The following is a 21,098-nucleotide window of genomic DNA, read 5'->3' as shown; positions in this document are numbered from 1 at the left end:
AAACAGTCAAGTCAGGAATCTCTAGTTCACTTGAATTGAAGAAATAATGTCCATGTACAGTAAATGTAGCTAGCATTGAGGAAAGTGAAGCAAAAACAGTTCACAGTTGTTGGCACGATCTGATGGGTACATCCTAAACTGTTCCAGGATGGGCGGCATGGTGTCGTAGTGGTTAGGACCGTGGCTTCACATCTTCAGAGTCCAGTTTTCATGTTCTTGTAAAAATATTGGGTTCCCTCTGGATACTTTGATTTCCCAAAGTTCTTAGACATTCAGGGTAGGCTAACTGGTGCTTTTAAATTTCCCATAGTGTGTGTGCGCCCTGTGATGGACTGGCACCCTGTCCAGGGTGTACCCCAACTCATGTGGGATAGGATCCAGGCCTCTCGGGACACTGTGTATTGGGAATGCGTTAGGAAGTGTTCCAGAAAGTACTGTAAGAGAGAGAATTTTTGGTGCAGTGTCTAACTAACATTTTGTTTTCCAACAGGGGAGCTTTTTCTGTCGTCCGACGATGTGTGAAGAAATCAACCGGGCAGGAATACGCTGCCAAAATCATCAACACAAAGAAGCTGACAGCCAGAGGTAAGCCTTCTAGTCTCTTGTCCATATCGCCCTTCATGACTTTCGGTGTCCCGTCTGCAGAAAATCCTGAAGTGTATATAGAATTTATCAACATCAAACAAACAAAACAATTTAATAAATTCTATATACGTTTGATGTCGCATCAGCAGCTGATGTCTAGACTGTATTTTGCTTTCATTGTGGTCTCCAGTTGCAAGCCCAAGACATTGTGTGAAGAGCTGCTTCTGTCAGTTTTTTAGTAAGCAGGATCGCCATCTACTTCCACGTCCAAAATATATACCAAGTTAGAGTCTCGTCTGTCTTTATCATTGGTTCTGTTACTGTTGTCCTGTATAGACGGACATGTATACGCGAGGAAGCTTACCCCATATATATAAATATATACAGTGTATATATAAGAGCATGGTTTTCTGTTAACAAATAAAGGTGCAGTTGTATAAGGCGAGGATGTTTTCTGCGCAGGCTGAAACAGTGCCAGTGGTTGATGCAGAGACCCGAGTAAAGAGCATTTTGTTCTTGGCTTCATTGCTCTGCCTTGAGTAATTCACGTTTTCAGCACTGTCACTATGATGTGTTGTAATGCGGAAACCTGACCAATCACATTGTTACTTGTTAGCTTTACCATCTTTCCGTGTACTTCCGTGACTATTCCGTTACTTTTGTCAGTATCAGATTAAGCCTGACTGCCAGCCAATACCATGTTCTTCCTGTGCGATTGGTTTTAATTTAGAAAAAATCTTTTAAATTATTTTTTACTATTTTGTTGGTTTCTAGCGCTGCAGCACTGGCCCTCTTCGATTAATACTACTGAAGGTTGACGTATTATACTTATCTAAACTGTCTACGAGAGATGGGAATCACCAGTCATCACTCCATACCATATCACGATACCTAGATGCCTGCCGATTCAATTACAATTGCAATTCTGTGTCATGGTTTTAAAAATATCACAATTTATGATGGTTTTTTTTCATAATTTCGTTAAATTTTTAAGAGCTTGAAGCTTTTTTAAAAAGTTAAGTCATAACTCGAAAGTTTTATTTAACAGCTTTGAAACTGACTTTTCACACTTAAAAACCAAGAGCAGCATTTAAGCAATAAAACTAACATTAAATACATAAGTTTTACATTTAACTGAAAATTTAGTTTAACTGCGTAGCAAGTATCTTTTATCCGCCATAATTACTATTTTTATACAAACTTGGCAAATACTTCACTTCTACCACACAGGATGTCAGTGTGGGAATAGTGCAGAGTAAATACAGCAATATCTTCGCTTGCAGAGTTTAAATAAAAAGCTCAATGGGAGGCTTTTTAATGTGCGCAACTTTTTATAATATAACACCATAAAAACGTGTTTCTGTTGCATCACTCAGAAGCTCGTGCACTCGGCATAAAATCTGTTATATTCAAGACCGGTCATGGCTGATTAAGCTGTAAAACTGGCAATTCCGGTCACTGACAAAAAATATTTTAAAACCTGATTTCAGAATCTATGTGGCGATCCATGAATCTGGACACAAAAGAATCACAATTTATAACTGAACTTGTTTTCCCATCTTTACTATGTATCCTTTGGATTAAATGTAGCTATGGATATCTGTTGCTCTATATAGAGCTTTCATACTGAGAGAATAACACTTTCCCCAACACCCACAAAACCAGCGGATTATCAAGAGGAAATGTTTGTTTAAATGACTACCTTTGCTTCCGCGTATTAACACATGATGTAATCCTAGGTTTATTTCCCTGAAGAGACGATTCCTGATTGGTTAACCTTTATTTATTTTTAGGGCAAGTACCTAAATTGATCTTCTCAACCCACTTTTATCTGTTTTACCTAAAGGCCATCAGGATGTAACGACAGTCCATTTACTGTCACTGTGTTAATGTATTTTAATTGCCGAGTCCTTCCTAACTGATATACAGTATGTGTGTGTTAATGCTGTATAACAGTGTGTCACATGTGTCTGCATAATATTTCCAAAATCGTGAGACTGGCCTAAAGAACACCAACTACTAGCGATACTATCTGTACAACTCGTTATGTTGTCCTTTTAATTCAAGACCATGAAACCATGTTTGCGTGGAGCTAAATGGAGAGATTTTTTTTTTTCTTCTTTTTCATCCCGCTCCTGGACTCGTTGGTCTTTGGTGTGGATGTTATCAGGACTAATTAAACTCTTAGTGATGAAGGACCATAGATACATGAGCCTCCTGCTCCGCCACAGGAAAAACAAAAGCTGGGGATCTATTTCGGGAAAGTAGATACTGCGTGTACCTGACCCTCAGGATATCAAGTTGATGTATTGTTTTGCTTGTGACCCTGTGTTAAGATATAAGAATATTTAACGATGGTCAACAATTTTACTTCATCCTTAGTTTAATATTTATATAGCACTTATAACAATGGCCATTGTTGCAAAGCACCTTTACATAATAAAAAAATATATGGAAATGCGTCCAAAACGTATGAGAATATCAGTATAAATTATAATCCTGTATGTTCATGTTGCGTAAGCTGTAATACACAAGCATATATAAATGTACTGTCTACGATTCGGCTGATATTGGTCTCAACTAGAGACGAACTATTCTCTTCGCCGATACTGGTTAACTTTTTCAATTCAATTTTATTTATATAGCGCTTTTAACAATGATCATTGTCTCAAAGAAGCTTAATTAAAAAATAAAAAGTAAAAAAATAAATAATAATAATAAATTGTGTATGTGTGAGAAAAATGTGTCTAGATAATAATGAGATGGATGAATGAAATTTCTCCGATGAGCAAGCCAAGGGTGACGGCGACAGTGGCAAGGAAAAACTCCCTGAGATGGCAATAGGAAGAAATCTTGAGAGGGACCAGACTCAAAAGGGAACCCATCCTAATTTGGGTGATAACAGATAGAGATGATATAACATCATGTGTGTTATGCACCTGAAAGTACAATATAACAGAAATTCTTTAAATTAACATGAAATTTAAATTAACTATGATGATCCTTAACTGAACAAACATTTTTGTAATATTTAAAGAAAAATTTAATCATATGTGTATAATAAAACATGCCCGCTGGACTCCTAAATGACTTAAACGTTTTCTCTCAAATTGCACAGTTGACTGTCTCCACTCGTCCAGTGGTCAGAGCATTTTTTTTGTTGTTGTTTAATATTTATTTATTTTTATTTATTTATTTTCAACTGAAATTGAAAACTCAACATGGATGGTGAAAGCTATCACATGTTTCATCTGAGACATAAGCTTTTTGCAACTGCTGCACATGCACCCTTAGGGGACATGGAGGAAAAAAGCATGTGTAGTGCAGCTATGATTGACGTTGGAGTGCAATCCTCTTACTGAGAGCTCCAGGCTACAGGTGCAAGATTAAAATGTTTGGCCTTCATAACTTGAGTATGTTTCTGTTTAACATGCCTGCCTCCCATAGGCTGGGAGGCAGGCATGTTTAGCACAGAATTGTTTACGTTTGAGGTTGATCAAGTTGAAAACCATTCAATTTTGGTCACAGGACATGCATCTCCAGTTTCTGTGAGGATTATATAACACTTTCCCCAACATGTATTATTCCAATATTTACTGTATGAACCTGAATGTATATATAGATTACATTACTCCTCAAATGATTTGCAATTATTGTAATACCAGGGGTCAGGGGTAGCTTAGTGGTTAAGGCATTGGACTACGGTTTGGAAGATCCCAGGTTTAAACCCCACAACCACTAAGTTGCCACTGTTGGGCCCTTGGGCAAGGCCCTTAACCCTCATCTGCTCAGATGTGTAATAGGATAAAAATGTAAGTCGCTCTGGATAAAAGCGTCTGCCAAATGCCTACAGTAAATGTAATACTCCTGTGTTCATTTAGGCCCATGTGACAGCTTTTATCAACAGGGTAAAGACTAAGGGTTTTTCTGAGAGACGTAAAGCCAGCCCACCTCAACCCTTTTTTTTTTTTTTTTTTTTTTTTTTAAATGCTTCATTGCAGGCCAGCATTACACCCTCGGAGGAAAGCGCTGTCCGTTCTCTTCCACATGCACAAGCTAACAGATGCTCACAGTAAGCTAGTGTTGCTGTAAATGAGAGTGAAAGTGTATGCAGTCCATCTCATGCTTCACTCCCTGGATTGACGCTATCTCCTGACATGATCTCTTTATGTTCCTCAGTCATCGGTCTATTTTCCAATCCTCACTTAAAAACTACGCAGCAGCGTAGTCGCACGAATGCTAATGTAGCCGGCATCAGACCTCATCATGTGGAAATGAAATTAAAGGATGTGTCAAAGTTCTGTTCAGTCAGTCGATCGGTATCTTGCTAAGCCTCCTTTTGGTGTCAAATCACTCCCTTCAACCTGTGCTTCTTTTTTTTTAATGAATAATAAACTATGATTATTCGGTTGTCCAGCATGGTAAAGAATCGCTTGTATTTAGTATTTAACTTTTGTTATGCACAACTAATCTCAGGTTATCTAAGCATTCTCTTATAATGTTATTCTTTCATAAAGTGCAGGGCTGCCAAAGGGAACACATTAATTTGGGTTAATTAGCTGGTGCAAGGCACTTAAACTCTGTTCCTGTTGAGAAGTGTGTGTTTAAACCCTTATCAAAACCAGCTCACTGAGGTCAGGAAGTAAAGTAGAGATAACTGATGAATTGAATGCAGTGAGTTACGGTCATGTGACCATCCTTTAATCTATTACGCATTAGGTTTAATTGTAACTGCATCTAATGCATTGTGTTCACATCTGCTGAGAAAAACAACACACACGGTCTAATCAACAAGTTGTGAACATATATATATATATTAGGCTTAAATATTCGGACATTATCAAGGTTCTTGCCAATTTACCCTCCTACTGCAGAGTTAATATTGATATTTACATCCTAATTTAATGAACGGTGTAGAAATTATAAAGTTATTTGCCTCTTTTTAAGAGTATGTATCAATCATACAGTAAGTTATTGAAATGTCATTTTTAATAGTTGCTTACACATTTTTTTCTGGAACTAACAAACATTACCAGACACCGAGCTTACTTTCCTGTTGATTCTTTACCAAGGCTTTAATGCAGCTAACTTCAGTTCCTGCTTTTTTATTATGGGGCTTTTTTTTCAGAAATGAAATGTTTAAATCTAACCAGGTGACATGATGCGTTGACCATTAAAGAACATTCAATTTCTTTGCTTAAATTAAGTGATGGGTTGTTTTTTAAGGGAGCTTTAGATCATATTTTTTTTGCACTATGATGCGCTGTCTAGTGGATTTTGGAACATTGCTAAATCTGAGTAGATAACTTAGTCTTATACACTGCCTGTCCAAAGAAAATGATATTTCTTACAATCACAATTTCTTTTATTACAGCATGTAATCTGTTGGCCGGTTCACTTATGTTCCCAGAACCGCTCTTTCACAATGTGCGTCCTGGAGTCTGCCTGTGCCATCAAAGATTCAGAGAAGAAAAAGTCCACTAATGTGATAACCTGGCTATTCAGTAAATTTAGGTCATCAGCTGTCTTTCTTTTATTATCAACTGAAGCAACCCCAGATCATGACACTGCCTTCAGAGGCTTGTACAGCGGCCACTATGCATAATGCATCGCTTCATAAGCTTTGATTCTTACCCTGATCCACCAATCACTCTGGAATAGGGTCAGTCTGAACTCATCAGACCACATGACCATTTTCCATTGCTCCAAAGTCCAAACTTTATCCTTCCTAACAAACTGAAGTCTTATTTGATTAGTCTCACTAACAAGTTTTTTTGTGGCCAAAAATCTTTTGAGTTCTTATTACATTAATTTATTTTTACTACATAATTACTGTCCATTTTAATTTTACCATGCAGCTTCACAAAGTGTTTAAATGGTCTTTCATCATGGTCAAATGGTCCCCCAACAAATCATATTTCAACAGCAAATATGATGGTTCTGCTAAATTTTTCCAGCGTTTAATAATGTATTTCAGTTCTTAACCCAAATCTAGTTATTTCAGAAATCTGCTTCGTTGTTAATTTTCCTCGGCTCAATGCAGGTAAATAATTTGACTCTTCTTAAACACTTCAACAGCAACAGGCATTCGTTTTTTTTTTTTTTTTACTTTTTTAGTTTTTTTTATTAACATTGCCTCTTCACTCACTCCACTCAGCAGTACATTCTTTTTTTTTTCTTTCTTTTTTTTTTCTTTCTTTTTTTTTTTTTTTTTTTTAAACATGTACCAAATAATGTATTTGGCCACACCTAATGTTCTGGCTTTCTCTCCCACACTCTCAAAAAGGTTTGCTTTGATAGTTTCGCTTTATATTGAGCGTTAGCAGCAACAGATACCAAATGCCACACATAAACTCAACTTTGAAATCAACTGTCTTACTTCGAACATAAAATGATGAGCTGGTTGCTTAATCTCAACTCTAGTATATTGTGGCGGACAGCTACTATAACAATAATTTTGTCAGTGTTCAAATATTTATGGACCATACGCATGGAGACGATCAAGTCTACACATTGCTAAATCATGGTGTGCGTTTTACCTGATTACTTTATATGGTATCCTTTCCCTCATGCTGCTGTTAGTCAAGTGAGGTTTGTGCGTTGTGTGTCTGTGTGTGTGTGTCTGTGTTCTCATGCTGAAAAACTAAGGCCAAAGAACTGGGACCAGTCATTCTGTTCGTGGTGCTCCTAGTGAATTGTATCAGGTTTGTTTTGTGGTTCAGTCTTCAAACAAAGGAATTAGTTAAAAGATAAATTCCCAGACAATAATTAGGGATTAAAATTATTTTGCTGGAGTCGTCCCATGTTTTTCTTGAGTATCCGAGCAACTTTATTATTAGCTTTTTTATTTTTATTTTTTATCAGTTTGCCTGTGGCTTAAATAAAATAAAATAAAAAAGTAGCTACCCTATTCATTTGGTAGAAGCCGTTCAAATGCCATTGCTCTAAATCTTGCCTCTAGCCCCTGGCTTTAATCAAAGCTGAGCATACCCTTGTCCATGCCAGCATGTTTCACACAGACTCTGCAATCAGCTGCCTCTGATCTTCCCCGCACTCCGTCAGCTGTTAAAAGGGCAGAGCGGTGACTGTCGCCGATGCCATATTTATGTGTTCAATATTCAAGAGAGGCAAAACGGCGAAACCCACATGTAGTTCATTGCTGGCTTTATAGTGCTTGTCAGACTAGCTTTATTGTACTGATGTAGAGATGAGCTCAGTTCAGCCAGGGCTAGGGGGAACATAAAAGGGAAAAGGTAAACAAGCCAATGGGAGAAGAACGCACTGCATGTACTTTAGGCCTGTGCAGCATCCCATAATCTGTTCATGCTTCGTGCCAATTATTAGTTTGCGAGTTAATCATGGTAACGCAGCCTGCTTTGTGTCTGCTGCACACGCACTTTCCATCGGTCTTTTGCATGAAGCTCAGGATTATACACACCATGTTATGTAAATACCTTTATAGACTCTGTCCTAAGCAAAGAACCCACACCCACAATAACCGCAGATACTGTGACGTTGTTTCTGCTGGTCATTGCGGGTCTCCTTTGTTTTTTTTTCTTTTGATTGTGTCATTAAAAAACGTTTGCTGGTGTACGACTGCAGATGACGCACACAAACTGCTGGCTGCAGATGACGTCAGGAGGCGAGTAGAGCAGCGTCGCTGAATAATTGACACGCACAGCCTGGCTCGAGTCGAAATCGTAAATAACCTCACGCTCACCTCACGATCTGTTCACGTCAATCCGCACCGTGTCCTTTCACTTTCTCTATTTCCAGTCACTCTCATCTCTGCCTGCTCAGGTGCTGCTCTGTGCTCGTGTCCCAGAGGGCTTCCTTGCCGGTTGCTGGAGGCCAATTGGCAGGAAGACTGATAAATGTAGCAGCAAGGTTGGCGCGGCGAATGTTTAATGGAACAAACTGTGCTTTTTTTAATGAGCCCAAGACACATGCATGCGTGTTTGTGTGCGGACGTGTTTTTTTTTTTTTTTTTTTTTTAGCTCTGTGAAACGACCTCCTCGTGGGTAACAAGAGTGAGGATGTGTGACCAGTGACCGTTTCGACATCAAGCACAGTGTGTGCATCGCAAGCTTTTGTTTGTAACGCTAAAAGCAAAAGATGTACCTTGGGGTATATATACGCATACGGCACAGCATTATTTATTTACAGTAATTTGCAAGAGAGTGGAAATAACCCACAATAATGGAAATATTAGATTGCGTCTGGTTGTTGTCTCTGAGTGAGGGTGGTGGTGGGGCGGGGTGTCTCTGCAAAGTATGAAAACGGTAATCTAATTGCAAATGCGAATCTGGTTGTTTTCTACATTGTATGGATATGCCGAAGGATGGTATGCAGTTCAACAACCCTCCCTCTTTAATAACAGCCCTCGCTGTCCCTTTTGTTCTGTTGAAAGCCGTCGTGCCTTTGACTACGAGAATAGTGTGGAGAAAAGAAACAGCTGGGAGCACTACGAAATGAATTCCTACCTTATAATTCAGTTCAGGTAGCTTTTTCATTTTGTTAAGCATGCCGCTTAAGGATACTCAAAAGACTTGCTATTTGCTGTCGGACAAACCAGTCACTAATCTGCAGAAGCCAGAAAAAAAAGTAAAAAATAATAATAAAAATAAATAAATAAATAAAAGCCTCACTTATGAAACAGTAGAAAGAAGGTCTTTTTGTGTAGGCGTGAGGCGAACAGCAGCGGGTTTTCCTTTGCTCGGATATGTTAGCTATGCCACTCCCTGTTTGTATGGGGGTTGGTGAGCTTCCGAGTGACTCTGTTTGCAGAATTTCAGATAGAATAGTTTTTAAGCTTTTCACAAAACCTAGCAGGTACACAGTATTCGAGTACTGCAGTATTAGGGGGAAAAAAATGTTCAGGAACATCTGGCCAGATCATACATTGAAGAAATATGAACTGGTTTAGAAATCTGACATTTTCAGTAGCGATAGGTCTTGCATCTGTACATGTATGTTTCTCTTAAGTGTTGTGATGGTTCATAGTGTGTGTTGTTGAAGTAAATTGTTCCCAGCATGTCTAGATGCGTGCAGTGATTTTTCGCGGCTTGTCAGTGCTAGCCTGTTCAAGCCCGAGTTGGCTTGCTGAGCGTCGTAGTGCTTAATTTAATATCTGAAAGCCTAATTTCACTTTCAGCATCTCTGCGTTGCGTCGTCGCCAAGCTGCCCACACTCGCTTCGCTCTGCAGCACTCGTGATTGTGATTTGAGAACTGCTGAATCATGCCGTGTAAAGTGGCTCTGAGCTAAGGATCACCCAAGCTTGTGTTTAATCTCAGGAGAAAGCACATGCGTTTACACTGCGCATAAAGGAAATGTCAGGTTGGATTTTGAATACCCGTTTTACAGTGATGTTTAGACCATGCACACAGTGATCTTCAGTCTTCAATCTTTGGGGAAGGGAGGGAAAAAATGCCTGGGAGGAGGGGCTTTAATGTAAAGAAGTCGAACCTGCATTTCAAGGCTTTTTACGCAGCTGGTGAAAACTCGCTTTTCTCTCCACCTCCGTGTCGCTCTGCTTCCTGTATGAAAGGTCAGAATTGTTTCACACGGTAGCGCTTTTTATATGAAAAGATTCACGTTTCAAAGGAACGCTTGCATCTTTCATGGGGTAACCATGGTGACGGCACTGATAAGCTAGATGCAGATTACACTTTTATATGGGAAGAAGGATATGCAGCAAATAATTAAAGCAAAGATACTGAGAATGGGGAGAGGAGGAGAGAGAGAGAGAATAGAAATATATAGCGATAGACACGCTCTGGATTATGATTGGATAGCAGTCTTGTTATTACTTTGTAATAAATACAATTAAACAAGGCTGCACTTTCACTTAAGTATTTTTTTAATTCACGCCTTGTATGCTTTTTTTTTTCTTCTTTATACATTTGTTCTTAGCATTGCATTAGTAACTTTGGTCAGCTCTCACATTTACCCTGTGTCTATATATACACTGTGCAATCACATCTTCAAACCTGTCTGTGTTACTGTCTCCATCGCTGCTGGACATATGGAGTTTCTTTTGGAATCAATAAACTAGCTAGCTATCTAGCTAGCTAGCTTATCTGGGTGGAGACATTGATTGATTGACTTTCTACTGAAGGAGAGTCCTGTGGCCATATTTAAGGCTAAAGGTTGTTAGTGCTCGCCTTAGTGTGTTCAGCTGTCTGTGATGCACAAGCAGCACTTCAGCAAGATGTGGTAGAAAAGCATGACGCATCAGTTAAAGCTCTGTTTGGTTAACACCTGCTTAGTAGTTGTGAAAGATGAGTAAAAGCTGGCTAATTCGTAAAAGTTCGCAGACAGGATGCAAGAAAGCCATCATAATTAAGTTTAAACAATTTTAACTCTTATGATTTTCTCCCATGATGATGATGATAATAATAATAAAAAAATAAAAACACCACTTAATTAAGTTAAAATAGTTTAACTTATATATATTTTACTTTCCCCTAATATAAATAGCAAGAATAAGAATTCATTTGAAACAATTTTAGGTAGGTGTGTGAGGTAATTTTAGTCATTCGTACATGCTACACCTGCTCTCATTATAACTGGAGCTCCTAAGATGGAGGGATTGGATGACGAGGTATTACTCCAGGGTCTGTCAGACTAAGCTTTCTTCCCGACCCTTGTTGACCTGCATTGATTTGTTCCATGCCTGACCTTTAGCAAGGAATGAGAGGCTTGGCGTGTTCTATAGAGAAATCTTTATACATACATACATATATATATGTATGATCTCTCCTATATATATATTTTTTTTTTTCTGTAAAGTTTATGGTGGCTTTTTGCTAGAGATTGGTGGGGGATGATTCAGTAAGGTATATCAATTCTGTGGTGTGTCTTTTCATGTTTTGTTTTTTGCCTTTTTGCATTTGAGGTTGTGAAATGTTGCAGTTCTTCTATGATCCTGTAGGTGCACTCTAAATAAGGTGCACATTGGCAGGCAGTACAGCATCCTGTGTGGTAGGAGTTCATTCATTGCTACGTTTGTTTAGAATTGGAAGAAAATCTTTTAAATAACAAAAGAAATGCAGAATCAGGATATTTATAAAATTGAGATACTTATCGGATCGCAATACAGATCGAACCATCACGGTTCCTAGGTGTTGATATCATATCAGGTTGTCCTTTGTGATTCCTGTCTCTCCTTCGTACCCATTTTGTCCTGAGATTACTGTTCTTGTTGAGCAGTGCAGTGATGTGTAACCCATCTGCCTCAGTTTGTGCATTTTAAGATGCTTCTTCTCACCACGGTTGTAAAGAGTGGATTGAAGACTTCCTGTGAGCTCAAAACCAGTCATACTGTTGGCCTGCATCCTCACAATTTGGCAAATATGATAACTTAATGAGCAGCGGTTCAAGTTCTCCTAATAAGACGGCCAGTTAATGTAAATACCTTCACAACCTTTTCTATTGATGTTGGGCCGAGAACACGGCTTTTCTTTAGAAGACCACTTTAAAACAATCAATTGGTCCGGGTCAACAGCATCAGGTCAGAAAGTTTCCCTCCCGTCTGCCATAATGCCTTATTTAAGTTTCTCAAACGCTGCCCTCCGAGCTGACAGCTGAACCCGGATCACCCTTGCCCTGCAGGAGGATGTCTCACTCGAGCATCCAGACGTGCTATTTTCAGCATGCTAATGAACTGCTCTGCCGTCTTAGCTCAGATGAAGTGGGACAATGTGACGAGAGTAATTTAAGTTCAGAGTCTCAAGACTATTTTCATAGTCCAATGTCTGTGCTTTCTGGCTAGTGTTTGCTCAGCAAGTTCTGCTCCTGCGCCAGGGGCGTCTACGAAAAGTCCGTTATGTATTTTGGGACACCGTCATATGCTTTCCGGGGTAAACATGATTGGGATGGCTCAGTTACGGTTCACCAAACCCTGCAGTGTTTATTTGTAGTGCGAAGAGGTGAAAGTATGGCTGTCTGTAAGCTGTAATCAGGCTTTGGAAAATATTTGAACTGGGACAGGGCTTACAGACTGACGTCCAGGTGATATTCATGAACGTTTTCTTCTATTTGTCTGCAAAGAAATTCAAAATAGCAGTAAAACAAGGGGACTTCCTCTTCAAACCCAGAAAATCTCAGCATGCATCTTTAGTCGAATCATTAACAAAAGTTTTGCCCATATCAGGCTAGCATTAAAAACGTGACGCAGCTTAGACTATCTACCTAAAAAGTACACATGGAGCAAGCGGTAGCTTGGCACAGGTGTGTGGCCCTGAGATCACCGCGACAGTAATATCTCTCCCCCTGTCTCTTGGTGTTGCCGCAGGGATTTGTAGGACCTGTTTTGTTTTAACTGCTGTGAATCCTCAGGCATCTAAACCGCATAACAGGATAATCCCAGACCGATCACAGAGAGGGAGAGAGAGAGAGAGAGAGAGAGAGACGTAGTAACACTGTCTAAGCCAACCATCTGGCTCTGTGCAGGCTTAAGCTCGTAGACTTCCACACGCCCATGTTAACTCACAAAATCCTGTAGCTTTTTTTTTTCCATTAAATACTTTACTCGTGTGAGTCTTTGAGTCTGCTGTTCAAAGCCAGACTTGTGTTACCAGTCATTTCTGTTCATATGAATTGTTTCACAATTTCACAAAGCTTTCCATTTTCTGTTCCATACAAAACTGTGGGTACAGTAAGGAATCTTATCCTGAGACATCATCTACTGGATGCAGTATGATTTGTAAATCTTATTTGCAATATGAGAGCAATACCTGAGCTGCAGTTTTGCTGCACAGGCGCAAGTTTATGCTAATGCATTCAGAATGAGAAATAAGGATGCTACTTGAGTTACCTGATTTCTCAATTAAATAGCACATGTGCTAAGGACCAGCCGATGCAATAGTAGGTGTCGATTTGATTAATATTGCGGTCCTGCGGTAATTTGCTTCTACAGGATGCTGTGCTGCCTGGCAGTGATTTAGTATAATTAGTATATCTATAAGGTTACAGAGAAATGCATCTTAAATGCAACACTTTTACCATCTTAAATGCAACATAAATTAATTTTGAAAAAAAGAAAACAATCTAAAGATTGGTGTAGTAATGCATGAATTGTCTCACAAAAGAATCACGATACATCAGTGAATTTTCTTTTTTTTTCTTTTTTCCCCCATCTCTGTGCAAAAGTCTTAGACACCCTGTATTTTTTTTATTACAAAATTTGTTTTGTTTGTATTTTATTTATTTGTATATTTATTTATTTTATGACTATCGAGTCACTATAAAAAAAACGTTTCCCTCAGACGTTGTGGATTTGCACAGGAAGCTGCGCTTTGGCAGTCGCTGTTGTTTGTAACATCTGAGGTTATGGTGAAGTCAGTCCATTAACCGTTTAAAAGCTGCCTAATGTACTTTTAAGAACTAACTGAACCTGTGCAAAAACTGTATTAGTCTTTTGTATGCTACAAAAGAAAGCAGCATATAGGCAGAACAATCTAAATGTATGCTGCTGGGTTTTGCATGACAAAAAGAAGCTGGTGCAACAATTGGAACAATTGGGGTGTTAAATCTGATCTGACTCAGGTGTAAGCAGATGAGAAATATTTTAGCTACCACAACAAGCTTGTGAAAGTCCCTAAAAAACGAAGAGTAAAAGTAATGTATCTAATAGATGGCAATTTAATTTGTATTGCGTCTTTTAGTAGTACAATATTGTAAATATTTCATTTTAATATAATTGTTTAGATTTTGATACAATTTTAAGCAAACCTAACAAATCATTCCCTTGTACCACATCCAGTAGGACACTGGTCCTACTAGGACCAGTACTGTACCGTTTGCCAATAAAGAAATAATAATAATAATAATAATAATAAGAAGAAGAAGAAGAAGAAGAAGAAGAATGTATATAATGTATAATTTAATAATCGATTTTGGAGTCTGTGTGGCGATACATGTTTTGCCACACAAAAGAATTTGCGATACATCATAATTGATTTCTTCCCCATTTCCAATATCTAGCGTAGTTTGAAGACATACTATATGTGCCATACCAGTGTAAAGCGCTTTACAATTGAACATGCATTTAAGTCAGTATAGAGTAGGATTTTTTTTCTTTCTTTTATCTAAATGATGCACATTTTTTTACTGGGCAAACATGCATTAAAAAAAATAAAAATACAGCTTAAACACTAAATCTGCTTGTCCCGAGTGCTCGAGCTAATGGTTGATTTAGTATTTCTGATCAATATCTGTCTGTGTACTCAGGGATCACCACACCACATTCCCACTAAACTATCTGTTTATACTGTCCGCTTGCCGACTCCACTCTATCTCAGACAAATGTCCGTGTGAGGGGTTGTATTTATAAAATTATATATTTTAAAACATTAAAAGTTTTATATATATATATATATATATATATATATATATATATATATATATATATATATATATATATATATGCATTGACTGAATCGTAGCTCTTTATTGTCCACATTTTCAGCTTTAATCAATTTTGCAAAGGTTTATCATCTCAGCTTGAATTGTGGAGAAGCATTATGCCATAAGTACACATCAGTGCACCGGAGCAGCAGCTTTATACCAGAATTTATGGGTAGTTTTCAGTACCCATTCAAGAATTATTGAAAATCTGAGGAAACTCGTATGTTATATTGTGATTGTTTAAATGGCGTGTGACGTTCTGATAGCTCGTTCATTCAATTCAATTCAATTCAATTCAATTTTATTTGTATAGCGCTTTTAGCAATTTTCATTGCCGCAAAGCAGCTTTACATAGTCAAAAGAATTATTTAGGTTTGTATGAAATGTGAATTTGTATGGATCAAAATGGTCAGTTTGTCCCTGGTGAGCAAGCCGAGGGCGACAGTGGCAAGGAAAAACTCCCTGAGATGGTAAAAGGAAGAAACCTTGAGAGGAACCAGACTCAACAGGGAACCCATCCTCATTTGGGTAAAACAGAGAGCAGTAAATGATCTTCATTTATACAGTGTGTAGGGTGGCAGGCAGTTTAGCATAACAGTTGATGTTAATATGGAGTCCAGGTAGTTCTTGAAGACTCTAGGTAGACTTGTAGGAAGTTCCAGTCCTAAACTAACGAACTGTCCCCAGAGAAACAGTTGCCAACACCAGTCGAGGCCAGAACCATTTTCTAGGTAGAGAGACTCATTCCCAGACACCAGACGCATCCCAGAGAGACACACGGGGCATCCATGTGACGAGATCTTCAGCCAGTTCATGAGTCCAGTTTGTATGCAAGTCCAACAGACATTGTCTAGGTATTAGGATACTAACACAATTGGCTATACACGGGATATTACAGTACGGTGTTCTTTAGAATCGTGTCGATGGTTGAACGATTCATGTTAAAAGAACAAACAATGACTGCAATCTTTTCACCTTGTTCCATTCCCTCGATTAATTTCCAGACATCCTGGGATGTAATGCTGCGCACACGTGACAATGTACACTGGACATGTGCTCTTACTTTCGCGATTGAACATGTGCAAATAAATGTTCATATCTTCAAAAGTTCGGAACTTGAATGTTTGTATGTAGGGGACTTGCTGTGGTGGCAATATTGCACCAACTGCACATAAACTCAAAAGAGGACGTGAAAAGTATTTGTGGAAGATGCAAGCGGTTTGTGTTTTCCGCAAAAGCTGTTGTGTGTGTGTATATATATATTTTTTTTAATTGTCCATTTTGTGCAATGTGCATCCATTTTAAATAGAAAACCTTGACTCATTAATGCATTTAATTAAATTGAATAACAAAAGATTTATTAAATCACACATCTATACTTTTGTCCCATTATTTGAGAGTTACTCTGTCAGTAGCCTTTAACAATGAGCTCATCCACACCTTTCTCAGTTCCCTTTCAGTCGATTCACTCCAATAGTGAGCCATGTTAAAATTCCATGTGTTTTAAATACTGTTGCTCGGTTGGGGCAAGCACGCGCAGCATGTCGCACGTCGTTGGACTGGCTTGGTTAGCCATACGCCAGGATCACACGAATATCTCTTTTTCTAGCGCGCATAGTTAAGATTGTAGCAGACACCACCTTTACTCTCTGGTTTCTCATGACAAATCATTTCAGCTGTCCTTTTAGCCCCACCCACATTCCAATTTTCTGGGTTACTTTAATGGTTAACATGCATGAGTTACATTTTAAAAGTATAAATAGACAAATGGTTCACATTATAAGTTGCTAGTGTTTATTCATTGAGGGATGTGCAGTACAGATCTGTTAAATATGAAGGAAACGTCTTTAATAACTATAGAGGAATTAATAAAATGTGTGTTTAGAGTTAAATATAATAATCTTTAAAGCTGCTCATTAACCTGAGTGTATATAAAATGCAGCACAATTTTCATTGTTCTACAGTTGGGTACGTTTTAGACATTTACCTTTGACCTTTAACCAGATAAAAAAAAAACTTAATTAATAGCAAAGGTGTGTTATATACGTGCATATTAAATTAGTATTTGGATGCAGATTTAAAGGTCTAAGGCTTTAGCTGAAATACCACTCGGCCACGCCCCACCAGACAACAGCAGACCTACTGTATATGAGGTCACATTAGGTCACATTGAATTAGAAAGTTCAACTGGTTTAGTTTAAAACCTGACCAATACAAAACTAGAAAAAGGGCAACTGAAGACTCTGGATGTCGAATGTTGACTTAAAAAAAATTTTTAGTAAATTTTTATAGGTGCCCTTTAGTGCATGTTAGATATACAAGTTAACAATATGTCTTTAATTTGGGCTGGTTTTTGTCACATTAAAGTATAGTATGTTGGAATATACATATTACTGTGTGTGTATGTATATGTATATGTATGTGTATATATATATATATATATATATATATATAAAATGTAGAATTGAATATGTTTAATGTATGTTTCTCTATTTAAAAAAAATGCTCGCTAATTATTTAAACAGCTAGAATCAGGAAGTAGATTAAAGCCATCCTTTGCCATTTTTATTATATATCTTTCTGTTCAAAAATCCAGTAGTTCTGTCTATTAAACATAAATGTCTCGTTAATTCTAGCAGATTCTGTTTCTGCTGGGCCTCGTAGCGCCTCACTTGTGTTTTATTTCTCTGCTGCACATTAGAGACTCCCTGCCCCGCTGCTGCCGGAGCACGACTTAATTCTGCAGCCTCACTGAAGCTTTGGTCCTTATTCAGGCTGACATCACACTGCCCAGCAACAGCAACACGGCTGCTCCCATTGGCGCTTTTTTTACACACCCCGATAAACCAGCTTTAACAGGGCTGTGATCAAGCTGACTGACTGTTATTTCTGTTTTATTAATGCCTTTTTAATCATCATGCTAATTAGTGAAAACCCTGTCGGTTGTGCTTCCTCCTGTACCTTGTGTGTGCGCGCACGTATTGGTAAGGGGATCTTGTCATGTGCTTTTAAGTCTTTCCAAGTCTGTTTATAGATTACTCAAAATTTCACGCATCTCATCATGAAGATTTAGGAACAAAGAGAGAGCAGCTTGTTGACAGTCTGTCATAATCCCACTCTCATTATGTCATGATTAGGAAGCAGTGACTGTTTATCTTAGTCATTTTAAACATAGGGCCATGTGCAAATCTGTCAACAGTGTCTCCTGTTCCCTTACAGCAAACATTTGCACACGCAGCAGCTTGCACATATTCTCAGACATGCGCAAACTTGCATGAAAATAACTAAGAGTGTGTAAGAATTGGGTAGTTAAATAAAAAAAAAAAGCTACATAATGCTCCGGATTTTTTTTCATTCCCTATAAAAACATCACATTTTTCATTTAAGCCACTGCACATCAGAATCAAGAGCAGCCTAATGAAGTGGTTTGGCATCTTACAAGGACACCCAGGAGCTGTATCAGACATGCTTTACTGACCGAAGAGTCCAGGGCAGAGTTAGAACCCACTGGCGAGAGTCTGTCTCACAGTTATCCTGAGATAAACTTCTGTGTTTGTGCAGGAGGATAGAAAAGACTGGACTGACCTTCTTCTCCACGTGCCACTGCAAACCTACAGTACATCAGGAAGATCACACGCGGAATAAGCACACACACAAGGACAAACATTTAGTTATTTATGTTTCAGTTTGAGGCCGTCTCGATGCCTGCAATTTCTATTTGATATTGAATCGAGAGGAGGGGGTGTGCTTATATAAGTGTCTTCATCCCCCTCTGTTAAAAACAATACAGTTTTCCATGCAGGAGAAAAAACCCACCCTCTGCAAATGGTGGAAAGTTTATAGCGCATGTCCTTTTCTGAACTCTCAGGTAAATGCTTGGAGGTCACCCGGTTCATTAAGAGACACAGGCTCGAGCACAGAGCGCATCATGTCTGAAGTCAACAGCTCGTCTGGGTTACCGGCCTGGTCGTTTGCAGTAAAGGAGCTCAGCCGTACTTACACACTTGCCCTTTCCCTGTTGCAGTTAAACACCTTTCCAGTTCTTGTAAAATTGCAGAAGTGCCAAGCTGCAGCATTTGCATATTTTTAGCTAACTGGACCGTTCTTACCTCCGAGATTCTCGCCTTGACTTCCTCTTCTTAAGTTCGTTTGTCTTGTTTTTACATTTAGAGTGAATGTTTCTGTTTAGGTCCTATTAGAATGAAGTGTGCGTGTATCGATAACATTGAAAAAAAAAAAAAAGGTGGTTGTCTCTCGTAAGTGTTTCGATTTCACCTGATTTGTCATTCTGTATGAATGTTAATCCACTGCGTGACTTTGGAGCAGAGTACCACATCATCTGCCTCTGATCCATTTAAGGCCTTGTTCAGACCGCAGGCAAATCCAATTTCTTTTATGAATCTGATCTTTAGGACTCGCTGTCCACACTTATTTGAGATTGACGATATGGGATTATGGCCCTGTTCAAATTGGCAGCACAAATCCAACACACCTTAGACCCATCCCCATTGGTTACTGTGGTAACAACGCTGTAGTAGGCTCGCATACAGCACAATAATCCTCATATCGGGTAAGTTCAGCTGGTCTTCCTGAAAACATGGTGAATTTAGCTGTGTGGAAAATTCAAGGGCACAGCTTTTACATACTTCCTGGTAATAGTGTCAAAAGCGAGAAAGACCCTCTGCAACATCCTGAAGCATAACAGCTTGACTTTCGACAAAATTATATATTTTTATTTTTATCTCCATTTCTCTTATCAGCTTCCCTTTTGTCTTTTAACCACGGATCCATCTCCAAAATCCGATCTGAGTCGCTAGATCATCCGGGCTAGGAAATATCTCTAGCAGTCTAATCTGAATCTGATTTTAAAGCACTTCTGGATTCAGATATCAGGTTTTTGGGCTGGCAATCTGGACAGTGCATTAAATTCTTTTGTCTTTCCACATGATCATGGAAAATGAAACGGCATGTTTCAGGTCAACTATACAAGAATTCAATAAGTTTCTGTGTTGTTCTTCACCATGGAGAGTTTTTGGCCACCGTATGAAACCTTATCGTAATATTATACACCTGATCAGAACCCTGGATCCATGATTTTTCTTACCTTGATGCCGTTTCATTACTCATGTCTTTGTGCTTATGTTATTCCATCCCAAGGTTTAATTAAAATCATTTATATCGAATCAGAGAATCACGGTTGTTTACAGCCTGCAAAGAACAAGCTGATTAAGTTTTTGAGTGGGAAAAAGCTGTCACTACTGAAGGCATCGTGTAGATGAGCGAGGGAGAGACAGCATGTCCGTGCATATCTCTGTCCTGGCCTTGGTCTACATCCCCTTTACTGCTGCTATTTAGATTAATCACTCAGACTGTGTGACTGATTTGTCTGCAAGCCCTGGCTTGTGCAGAACAATTTCACATGTGGTCAGGCTGATTGCTAATGGAAGCGTTTGATAGAGGCTGATGCATTAGACTGTCTGGTGCAGGTGGTGAGATGAAGTGAACCCTAATCACACTCCCAGCCTCCTGGTCCAGGATACAGTATTGTCTGGACAACCGGTGTCATGGCAGTGGAATCAGTCTGCCTTCTCATTTAGGGAACGGGGTTGTGGTTTTCTATTGAACGACCACCGCAGTACAGCATGTTCTGTTCAGCTTGTCCGTCTCCGTGAACCCGTGTTGTCGAGTCAGGTCTATGAGGTTACAGGAAATCTGATACCTGGGCAAAAACTGCAGTCCAAAGCGTCATATTATTAGTTTGTATCAAGCAAAGAAAAGATTAAAATGACCAGAATTTATTTATGTTATTAAGACCTGAAAGGATTTTGCTAAACTGCAAACTTGTTGGAAGCAATGTGATGAATAAAAAAACTTAAGTTGCATTGTAAAAAAATCAACAGTCAAAATGTGTTTTTATTGTGAAAGAGCGTTTCCATACATACACAATGTGGTGAGAACTGAACAGGATTGGAATCGTATGGCTATAAGAAAACCACTCATTAGTGAGACTAGTAATAATAATTAAAAAAAAAGCCTTCAATTTGTTAGGAAGAATTTAAGACTTTGGGGCAGTGGGAAAATGCCATGTGATCTGCTCAGTTC

At 38.7% G+C, this 21,098-nt stretch overlaps 1 protein-coding gene across 20 annotated transcripts in view; it reads left to right on the top strand.

The window, feature by feature from the left end:
- camk2g2 (calcium/calmodulin-dependent protein kinase (CaM kinase) II gamma 2) overlaps window positions 1-21,098 on the top strand; it is a 66,126-nt gene that overhangs the window by 3,696 nt on the left and 41,332 nt on the right. For all 20 annotated transcript variants that reach the window (XM_053502236.1, XM_053502255.1, XM_053502239.1 and 17 more), the window contains exon 2: window positions 491-585. In XM_053502236.1, the coding sequence (XP_053358211.1) occupies window positions 491-585 (95 nt within the window). The remainder of the gene's footprint in view (window positions 1-490; window positions 586-21,098) is intronic.

This window comes from Clarias gariepinus, chromosome 8 (genome assembly GCF_024256425.1).
Source record: "Clarias gariepinus isolate MV-2021 ecotype Netherlands chromosome 8, CGAR_prim_01v2, whole genome shotgun sequence".
Lineage (NCBI taxonomy): Eukaryota > Metazoa > Chordata > Actinopteri > Siluriformes > Clariidae > Clarias > Clarias gariepinus.
This window is presented reverse-complemented; position numbering and strand designations above follow the sequence as displayed.